The 12,640-nt window shown below is 26.1% G+C and overlaps 1 protein-coding gene across 1 annotated transcript in view; it reads left to right on the top strand.

Moving 5' to 3' along the window:
- Positions 1-18: 18 nt before the first annotated feature.
- The window catches only part of LOC105622154, a 32,743-nt gene continuing 20,121 nt past the window's right edge, over positions 19-12,640 (top strand). The window contains exons 1-2 of the mRNA XM_012203584.1: positions 19-199; positions 694-872. Coding sequence (XP_012058974.1) covers positions 19-199; positions 694-872 — 360 coding nt within the window. The remainder of the gene's footprint in view (positions 200-693; positions 873-12,640) is intronic.

The following is a 12,640-nucleotide window of genomic DNA, read 5'->3' as shown; positions in this document are numbered from 1 at the left end:
TAAAAGGAATCAAATAAAATGCTGCGCGTTAAATCGTTGTGTCAGCCACCTAAGATTTGGCAAGTGATAGAAAAGAAAAATAAGGATGGGAAGCTAATGAAATTCACGATTCAGGAGATTCCCGAGGATCGGTATGAGGACGCGATTCAACACATGTGCACATACTTTTTAGTCGATGAACCAACTTGTCAATGTTTGAGTAAGTTTTATCGATCGAAGACCTAATGATCTTAATAATGTTCTCATTTATTATTTGTAAATTTAATTGTAAAATAAAAAAAGCTACACTGTTAGAAATGTAACCATGAGCTTCCTTTACATGTAAATGAAGCTCGTGATTATGAACGGAATTAAAAGTAATGAATGATTTAACTGAAAAAATTAAGTTACAGTAATTACTTAAATGTAATGAACGTAAATTAAATTTATGAAAATACATTAAATTTTATATAATGTCATGAAATTAAGTTCAAATTGTGTAACTTAAAATTTAATGAAATTTAAGAACATTTTTAACAGTAATTAGAATAAGTCAAACTACTCTCTCTCTCTCTCTCTCTCTCTCTCTCTCTTCCCCTCTCTCTCAGATTATTTTTATTTTTAGAATAATTCCTAACGGAAAAAATTATTATTTTTTATACAATCACTCATTATACCTGTTTTTCGTCACTTCTTATTCTATACTATTTGTAGATGTAAAAAATGATCCTCTATTTATACAAGATATAACTACGTTATGGCGTCTGTTACTCGCAGAAGACATATCCGTAGCTGCATTCATCGACAATCCCAATGGTGGCAAACCTATAATCGCCGGTATGAATGTTTTGGGTATCGAGGTTAAAAATCAAAAAAAGAATTTGTCCGATCAGGTTAGCTACATTAAACTTTGTTAGTAATTAAATTTGTAAATTTGGTTACTCTTGGTTACTGTATTCGAATTCACATATTCTATTGTGCGAGTTCTATTATAAGTACTTATAAGTGCATACAGAGTGTTTCCAGATTTATGATAAATACAAAGAATACTGGATTAAATTGTCAATGGAACAATTTTTGTTAAGTAATCTGTATCTCCTAGACTCTGTCAATACATGCCTTGATTTTTTCTACGGGAGTATGTCAATAATTTATTATATGTGCAGAAGTGCACTCTTGTTGATATCCAAAATGAGTTCATCATGGGATATGTGATTCGCAATAGTTCTAATAGGATTTTTTTAAGTGCATTAATGAATGCGCCATAGATGTAATGCAATGCTTGTATAATAAGCAAACTATTATTTTAAATATTTGTAGTAATAAAATAAACAAAATAAAATCAAGAAATATATAATTTTTTAAATTCTATTCTAATTACTTTACAAAAATCAAATAGCGTTTAAGATTAAAAATTGACACCTAACATTTTAAAAATGCAATGTCGAACACAGATTACTTAACAAAAATTGTTCCGTAGATTACTTAACAAAATTGATACGTAACAGTTGTTGAATTTAACGAGATGTGTCCTTTAAAAATTCGCAATTATCAAAAATATCCTGTATAATATAATTAAATATAATTGTATGATATTATAATTCTAAGTTTTATCATAACAATATTGTTATATTATATGGAATATGATATATCAGCCTATAAATATTTATTCATTATAATGATCGTTAAATGTTTTAATTTCTTATTCGTATTTTTGTTTTTATTTCTTTTCGCCTTTTGTCGTAACATTGGCTGCGTTCAGCAGAACACAACAGTTTTATCGCAATCATTTTATGATTCTCTGATGAAATAGGATCATTCTTCTAGATTTAAAAATATAATCCAATCAACGCGAAGAAAATTTCCAACAATTGCAAAATAAACATTCTGCTGAACGCAACCATTGTTTTAAGGAATTTTTTCTTATCTATATATTAAGTGTTATATTATGGCAATATATAATATAATTGATAATATAATAAAATTGATAATTGTTTCAGTTTAAATCAGAAAAAATCAAAATTACATATAATCTTCTATCTATAACGAGTATGATATACGAACGTTACGAAATTGACAAGTATATAAATGCTGTTGGACTTAGTGTCGACCCCAATTATCGAGGATACGGATTAAGCAAGGAATTACTAAAAGTCAGGTATAATTTACTAGGATATTAATTTGCATATGAAGAATATATTAAGTTATTGATTCTCGGCCATTTCACATACATGCCACAGTTCATATGGTTCAAAAAAATTGAAAAAAAATTGCATAAATCTTTTTAGAATAAAGTAGCATTTCAATTTTTTCTCTTATTTTCTCTTATTTTCAATAAATCTTGCATTCAAGATCTTGCATCTACACTATTTGTAATAATTTTATACTTGATTTCTATTAATTTAACACCAATCATATTATCATTAATCAGATTATCATTAATCAAATTTATCAATATTTTATATCTTACAAAAAAATCTCAATCTAGAGATTTTATCGGATTTACGTATGGAGTGCCAGCAACAGCCACTGCGTTCACATCGATAATTTCACAGAAGTCAGCAGCGGGTGCGGGATTCGAAGAATTCTTCACAAAAAACTTCGCTGATGTAGTGGACAAGGACGGAAAAGAATATTATCCTAATATTAATTCCAAAGCATTTAAAATCATGGGTAAACGATTCATATAGTCCAATAGGCGAGCGATATTTATATATATAAATAATATAAATAAAGATATTAATTATATAAATAAAGATATAAATAAAGAAATTCATAAATAAAGACTTAATTTGTAACTTGGAATAAATTTTGGAATTTATTACAAAATTACATAAAATTTATCTAATTCAAATTGCTCAAAAATATTCTTCAATGTACGCTGAAATAAAGAAATTACATTATTATCAGCGCATTAATATCGGCTTCCTATCATAATGCAGACAAATTTAATTTCCGTTTCGAATACTACATCCGTAGTATTCAGATACGTGTTCAAAATAGATAACATTTTATGATACATCTTCTCTATATACGAGACGAAATGTGGATGATTGCATGTACTCGAAAAAATTTTATCGAATATCATCCTCTAATAAAACCTCTAATAAAATATTTAATGATTAAATGAAATAGTTTTTTCAAGTTTGATGCGAAGAGCAATGGAAAAAAATCAATCGTATTTTAAATAATTGAAAAAAATTCAATCGTATTTCTATGACAGTGAACTTTTAAAATTCAATATTTCCAAATTGCAATATATCCAAAAAAGAATATTATAATTCAACTTGTTCTTAACTCAACATTTTTTACGTTTGTCGGAAAGATTTTTAGATGAAAGTTTAACACACAATATTTTATGGATTCTTCGCTCTCCCTCGTCATTGCAAATCTTGTATACAGAAATTGGAGAATTGAACTTTGAGGAGTTAGGAATTTTGTATGTGTGTGTCTGTGTGTGTGTGTGTGTGTGTGTGTGTGTGTGAGATCTTCCTTTTTACAAAATAAATATATTAAACAAAGATTCTCTCTTTAAAAATAACAAAAACAAAATTAATCTGAATTAATGAGAGTTAGTGCGAGCGGAGGTGCACAATAAAATTTTAATAAATAAATTTGTTATTTCATTTGATATGTTGTCTTCTTTATTTAAAATCTTAATAAATTATTAAATGTTTCGATTCTCTTTGGAACAGTATAAATTATATCAATAATATTCGTAATCCATATTAGATTCGCGAACGGTCAAGGTAGAGTCACTCACAGGTTGCCAAAACTGTAATATTATAATTTATTGTTTTCCGTCGATCCGACCTTTGTCAATTTAAACGTTTATTAGACCTATTCGTCACTTCGGATGGCTTAAACGGAGTTCTACTACTAAGTAAATCTACATAATATGTAGATTAAAAAGTTAATTGTGAATATTAATATTATCCAAAGTTTCATGATGGGATTTGGCGATCGTGATTACACTACAGTTTTAGCAACCTGTGACTCTACTTTGATCGTTCGAAATCTAATATGGATTATGAATATTACTGATGAAGATTCCAAAGAGAATTGAAACGTTCAATGATTTATCAAGATTTTAAATAAAGAAGACATCAACATCAAATGGAGTAACAAATTTATTTGTTAAAATTTTATTGCGCACCTCCACTCACGCTGACTCTTATTAGCTCAGACTAACTTTCTTTTTCAGATAGTCAGTTGATCTGGCATTGGCAGTGCCTAACATTTAATTGATGTTATACAAGATATCACTTTAAAAATCAAAGCTTTAAATGGTCTAGCTAGCTTAATGCTTGTATGATTCTTATGTAAATTTATATACTCTACTAAACTACCGCAGTAATATCACGTGTTAAATTGACTAGCAATTTAACAATCAATTTAACTCGTGATATTACTGCGGTAGTTTAGTAGAGTTAGCGTTTCAAGACCGAAAAATCATTTCGGCGCGCGTTTCTAAGGATTACATACGTAGTATATAAATTCACATAATCGTACAAGTATATATTATTAAGATCCAGTTAATCCGTTTAAAGTTTTGATTTCTATAGTTTGTATTATTACGGTCCTTTAATATATTTTATTGTATCACTTTAAAGTTTGATTGGCTTCATAAACTGACGTTCTCGGATAGAACCGGATCCAGCATCTTTGTCGCAAGATTTTAAAAAGCGGAAGCTTTATTATCTCTCATTCATACAATATATAATAATAACAAAATTTCGAATATAATTCATTCATATAATCATATATCAATGTATGTATTTATTTGCAAAGCATATCGGTGTTTGTATTATAAATGATGTATCCTAAACAATTTTTCTTGAATAGAATAAATTATTCTGTATTTTCATTCAGAATAATTAAACATAAATTGCAAAATTTATAAAACATAACAACTATAATATATCTTATATGTACATATGTAAATATAAATTGAAATACACAATTTCGCGTGAGGGCAACATCTCACTTTCGAACAAAAATAATTGAAAGTTTACCGAACTACGAAGCTAACTACAATAAAAAGTTATCCTCACGTCTCTCGCCGCGCGTATGTCCACTGTTCAAACTCTTGCGATTTCACTGATTTTTTTCTTTTATTTATTTCATTATGAATGACTGATTGATATAAACTATATGTAGATATATCTAGTTAGAACGAAAAGAAGCACGATATAAAAGAAAAACACACGAATCAGTTGTTTTTATCTTCTTTACGTTGATATATCACAAATTTATATATATATTTTCAATGTTTTTAAATAATTAGTTATATTAACATTAAATTGTTTTTGGTGTTGGGTTTCAAGGCGTCCCCCGTTTCAAAATGCCCCGATGCGCCTAAAACCAGCTGTTTTCGGAAAGATATATATCTCAATTTCCTTTCTCTTCATCCATTTTCGCAAAAAGAGAGATATTAATGAGCATGATAGACAGAGCCTTTTTATTGCCACATTCAAAATTTTATGAGAAAAATCTTAATTTCATTATTAAAACTTTCTTGGATGATTATATTCTTTTAATTTCATATTTGACACGATTAACTTACGAATTAAAACTCTTTTTAATAAAAAAAACCTGAAACAACAATTTTATTTAACAATTTTATTAAAAATTATAAACAATTTTATTAAAAATACTACTTCTCAAGATTCTATTAAACCACCTCGGAAGGAAAGGGGGGGGACTCACTATATCTTATATACGTACTACAGATTTCGAAGAAATCTAAGAACATAACTAAAGATTTATATATGATATTTATTATGAATATAAAATTGTCTTTTTTTATTTTAATTAAATAAACTTGAAGAGATAGTTAAATTTTAGAAAGATATGTATTCTTTTTTCCAATCATAAAAAATGTCTACAAGATTTGTTGCAAAAAATATAATGTAACTTACGTGGGACAGAGGGAAATTAAAAATGAGAATTGCCAAACATCACAATAAGATTAATAGAACAATTACCAATAAATCTGTTACTACCGAACATAAATTAGGCCATAAATTTGATTAAGAGGACATTAAGATCATAGATTGTGAGAGATTTTTAAATAGAAGATCCCATTTCTGTTACATATTACACTAAAGGAAAACATTTCAAATTTAAAATAAGATACAGAATTTTTGCATGCATATGTTAATGTTTTGAAAAAATTAAAATAATTATTTTTTACACATGAACACCTTGAATGAGTTGAATGTTGTTTACAAATCTTATATTTGTTTATCATGCTTTTGATAATATATATAACACTTGAATAATATTTGATGCATCCCATTACTATTTGAATTCCGACGAATTTATAATGACAACAATTTTAAAAATTTGACAACATTATTTATTAAAATTCTACAATTTTCTTTTAGATTGCATTTGATAAGTTCTCATTTCTTTTTTTATTCAACGTTTAACTACTTTTAGATTTTTTTCAAATCAATTATTGTTACCGATTATTAATTTAAGTCTTGTTGTTATATATAAGTTATATTAATAAGTTATATGAAATTATATCAATTAAGTTGTTATATTAATTATTATTTAAGTCTTGTTATTATATTATGTTATCATGGGCGAAATTTTTAATTCATCTATTGATTAATCGCATTATGTGCAAATGCAGTTTTTACGGAACAAAATTACATTTGCGCACGATGCAATTGATGAATTAAAAAACTCGCTCTATATTGATGACCTCTGACTTTATCGAATTTCGAGCTTTACTTTAGGATCCCCTTAATAAATATCCCCTTAATGAAGAGTGCCCGATCGCACTCTTCCAACAGGATTTGAGAAGAATCGTTTTACTTAAATATAATCGTTGAGAAATTTTCATAATGAAATGTATTTAAAATCTAGTGTTACATTTACGTATGTTATTTAATTCGTCGAAAATGACTGGAAATCAGTCGAAACGTTTGAAAATGTGAAATTATTGTTTATACCCTAACAACATATCCTGTGTATCATCCTATTTTCTTATTGATTATACTGTAATCATCTCGAATGACTCTAACAAACTGAGATTAACGCAATAATATTTCGTACAGTATCATTCTGTTTCCTTTCGCATATGTATAAACTCAGGTTTGACGCCAAGTACGGAAACGGTATGTATCATTTTTAACAAACTGAAATTAACGCAATAATGGATGCGTTCCGAGTTACGCATAAAGCGCATGATGTATCATATATTATATCCTTCTTTATTAATTTGTTGATAAACAATAAGAACAAATAAAGCATCATGCGCTTGATACATAATTCGGATCGCACCCAAAATCTCGCACAGTATCATTTTCTTTCGCATACGTATATTCTTAAATTTGACTCAATACGAGATATCGCGTGTGTATAATCACAGGTGTGACGTCAGATATGGAAACAATACGTATACCTATACCATCTGCTACGTAATTCTTCTTCCGGTCTTTTCCTGCTTCGAGCAGAAAAAAACCTGAAAGAGGCCGACCTTTTTCCTGTTATTGTCGAAATCGCCGGTACATCACCGCCAGTACATCCATTTTCAGTTTGGAAACGTGATATACGATTATTTTCTGACACTATCAATAAAATCGTATCGTTGAAAGTAAATATAGTTCGTCTCTGTACTAAAACCTCAGGATAGAAGTGTGCTGACTATCCATAGGAAGGATTTTTAATGGATCCTTGAACAAAAAATTTTTATTTCACATCTCCTATATATGTAAATAAAAATTATTGAATTTTAATAAACGAACTTGAAAATTCAAACTAGTTAATTTAGTGAATTTTGTCTTATATAATATTTATTTTGTAATATCTTATAAAATTACGAAGTTATGTTTCTTTATGCAAATTTTCAGCTTTTTTACCAAACATAATTATTAGTATATATCATATCTCTATAATTACTAGCAATTAGAAAGACTTTTATAAATTCTTTTTAATAAATTCAATCTCTTCTAAACATATATTATCAATTTAAGATATAATTTAGCAAAAACAAGCTATAGTGGTTCTCCACCATCCCCGCCAATTTTATCGGCGGTCCACTTTTATTTGTAAGTATACTCACCCATAAAACAAATAAACTAATAAATTTAATATAATAGCTCGTTTTTGCAGGTAAGTATATCTTTAATTAATTTTTTTTATTTTTATGTCTAATTATTATTGTCTAATTATTTTTATCGTATTTTGCTAATGAAATTGTAATAACTTTTTAAATATTATTTATTATTGTATTATTCTTTATACAGTTCGATATTATAATTATAATACAATTATTATTTATAATACAATATCAATTATTAATGCTGTTCAAAATATAAAAATGATAATATAGAAACATAATTAAATTTTAGTAATGCGGGATTATATGAAAACGTAGAAAATATGATAACACAAATTTTTCTAAACCAATGTTTAATAAATGTTTGATAAACGCAGAACTACTAGAAATATTAACTATTAGAAATATTAACAATTAGATCATATTAATTAATAAGATCGTATTAATTATTAATTTGCGAATATGAAACTTAACAATATCACAATGAAAAGTCATTAATATATTTATAACAACACTTTCATTGCGTTCAGGATAACTATCTCAATAATTTCATCATATAAAAATCCCTCTGCCTCATAGAATGCTGGTTTTCCGATACAAAAAAGAACAATCTTCATAATGGAGAGCGAATTTAATGTATTCTGATACTACGTCAAATTCATAAGATCCATTTGCAAAGAAAAGTTAAGCATCCGTTAAATAGTCTTGTTACAGGAGGGTGTGGATTCCGAATTTTTCAGACTATACTTACGATAATAATAATTTGGGTAGCATGTCAATTATCATTTTTATCACATCTTTAATATAATATTATAATTTGTGGGAAAATATGTTCTGCCACATTACTAAAAATCATCTTTTATTAAAAATAAATGGATAGAATGATTTCTTTATGAAATAGTGATTATGAAAGAATATATATAATAATAATAAAATACATGCGTTATTGTAATTTTTTATATATATGGATACAAAAATTTCTCGGGTACCAACTGTTCAAGATAAGCCGAACCGATAAAACAATGGAATTTTAAAGAACTATACTTTTATACTTATTATATAAAATTTAATAATTGTTATTTTTTCCGTATTTTTCAAAAATTTTAATATCTCGCTAATATAAGGGTACCCATTCGACTTATCTCAAATTTTTTGTACTCACACATTTTTAATTAAATTCATGTAATCATGATAACATTGTTAAAAGACTATAAAGTATTTTGATCAAAATTATCTAAGTCAATAAAGATCAAAATTAAATATAATCTTTGCATGTATTTTATCATAGAAAAGTATATATACATATAAATTAATAATTAATAATATTCTGCAATTGCGGGATATCCAATACCTAAAAATAATTTTTAAAATAACAGTTAGAAAATGAAATATACACATTCGTAACCATATTTTTGTTAGAGCAATTATCAAAAAAATAAACAAATTTTGTGTATAAAACTTAAACTTATTTACTTAATAATTTGGATTTAAATAATAATCATTATGTATTAATATTAATCATATAATACTAAATTCCTATTGTTTAAGACAATAATATTACTAACATTATTATTATTAGTGGGAGAACATTTAATAAAATAAAGAAAGTGACGAAAATTATATGCTAAAATATATCACTAAATTAATTGCGCAACTTGACTTTAAAATACATAGCAATTATCATTGACACATTGATAAAATTATTACTTCCAGGAACTGAGAGCAAATGAAAAAATTCGGGATTTATTCCGATTCTGTACAAGAATCCCCGAACAGACATCAAAATGGACTTCACGAATGGACTTCACAAAAAGCGACGACGAATAACTTTCTATGATAAAAATAATTTTGACTTTTCATCGATACAAATCACTCAATCATCCATCTGACGCGAGAAACAGCGCAATGACTTCTATATATAATAAATTGATCACTAAAATATACATATATAAAATATGCAATTCTGTAATGTTACCAATGTCAAAAAGCAAGCAAGAAGAAATTATTTAATCATTGCCTCAGTCAAAGTTCCAATCTTTATGACTTATTTAATAAATTTGTACATACTAATGCGAAAATGCGAAACAAAATTGATGATTATTCTAAACATCAAATTTTTAAATTTTAGAAGTTACTTAAAATTATTAATGATTTTTTGATATTTAAAATAAAATCCAAATTATTAAAAAAAAAGTTTCGAAATTAAATATTTATCAAACTTATTAGGTCAATAAACAATTTTTGTTGTTATATGTATCGTCGATTTCGTATAATTTACATCAATTACGTAACAATTTGATTTACTACGACAAGATAAATGTTATATTGAATCTATATTGAATAAATATATAATACAGATATATGTATTTCAGAGAATGTACAATTTAATAGTGATCGCTGAGCAAATTACAAAAATAAGTATGATGACATTTATCTAGACATAGTTTACATAAACTTTATATTACTTAATACCATTATGCATACATTTATTTACAATAAAATTTATTACAATATTAACGCGTTACATAATTTGGATGGATACAAAATTTTACAAAAAATTTAATTTAAGAATAGCTGAAAAATCATTAAAATTTGAAATTAATTTGATTTTATTTTCATATTTGATACTTGGATGCTAATAGAAGAGACCAGGATCAAAAATAACACAAGTAAGCTGTAACACTTATATAAAAATCGTTATAAACAAAATATAAAAACATAAGGAAAGGATAGAAGTTTATAATATATTTATTACAAACTTCTATCTCTTCCTTACATATTCCTTGCATATTTTGTTTATAACGTTTTTTTTTATATAAGTGTTACAACTTACTGTTATCATGTTACTTTTAACCCCATAAATAATAAAACTTAAAATTAAAAATTTTATTCAACATTTAATCCCTTCTTTCCAATTATCAAGTATGTACATTGTTAGAAATATAATCATCAGCTTCCTTTACATGTAAATGAAGCTCGTAGTTATGAACGAAATTAAAAGTAATGAATGATTTAATTAAAAATTAAGTTACAATAATTACTTAAATGTAATGAACGTGTACATTAAATTTATGAAATTTAGTGTACTTTTCATAACATTTTATTAAAAGTACATTAAATTTCATAAATTTTCATGCAAAATATATTGAATTTTATGTATATATACACAAATAATTTTTAATTTTTTAATTATAAATATATAAAATATAATGTAATGTCATGAAATTAAATTTAAATTGTGTAACTTAAAATTTAATGAAATTTAAGAACATTTCTAACAGTGTATACATATATGTGTTTATTCCTACCTATTTATTATACTCGTTCTACCTATATACCTATCAGTAGTTCCTACCAGTCCCTACTTATCCGTAGTTATTATTCTACCTACCCGCATTTTTCTTTATTTGTTATCTATTCAGGTATATCTCTATTCCTACTTACATCGAATATATGTAATACGTTAATACCAAAAATCGTATTAAAGAATTTTTTACAATTGAAAATATATTACTTTCTCTGCTGAATGCAGTTAACGTCTAATCATCTTCTATTGCATGCTGATAAATTCAGCGGGATTATCTAATCACGATCATAATAATAAATACGTAATAAACAGTAATTATGAAAACAGGTTTTCAATCTTTAAAATATAAAAAAAATTAACAAATAGCAAACTAATGAGAATCAACATTATTTAAAATAACAAACACAAGTTTTGTAGATTAAAAAATCTACAAAACTTGCCCTTGATTATCCACATTGATTCTCGTTAGCCCTGTTGTTTATTGATTGTTTTTTTTATTTTAAATAAGCAAATATTTAAAAAAAATATAAGAATTCAATTTGCAAGCAATTTACCCTCCCGAATATTCAGTTTATTTTTATACATTGAGAAAAAAAATTTGTTCAACTAACTACATGTAGTTGTTTGCAAATTTGGTTAATTCAACAAATTTTATTTAATTGAATTTAACCGTAGTCTGCTTAATATTGAACACTGCTTAATATTGTTCATTAAGCAGACTACGATTAATTAAATTAAATTCGATTAAATATAATTTGATAAAATAATCAAATCTACAAATAATTAAATGTGTTTAGTTCGTTTTAGTTAGTTATTAAACAACTTTTTTTTCAGTATACTTGTTCTTCTAAAAACTTAAATTGGTGTTATATACCAACCTATATCGTATACTCTTAGATACTCTTCTTTCTTTTGGCCAAATTGAACTCACCTTTTGTTGCTCCTGGCCAACATTCAGGCTTCATATACCAGAAATCGATAACAAGGAGAAATACTCCTTTTTGCTGCCGACTGCTGCCGACTAACATTATCGGCAATAAGCATAAGATTTTACGCTTTTGTAACTCAAGCTCCCTTTACGAAACACGAATGTGTCGTGAAGAGGTCATAATATTAATAAAATTGACTTATAGATATTAATATAAATAATTATCAATAATAATAATTCTATTAATATTACGAATAAATGTCGCGTTTATTCTCTATATTCGTTTATTCGAAAAATGCAAATATTAGGTATAGTAAAAAGAAATCCATTATTTTTGCATGACATTGAATGG

This window comes from Atta cephalotes (genome assembly GCF_000143395.1).
Source record: "Atta cephalotes unplaced genomic scaffold scaffold00041, whole genome shotgun sequence".
In the NCBI taxonomy this organism is placed as follows: domain Eukaryota; kingdom Metazoa; phylum Arthropoda; class Insecta; order Hymenoptera; family Formicidae; genus Atta; species Atta cephalotes.
This window is presented reverse-complemented; position numbering and strand designations above follow the sequence as displayed.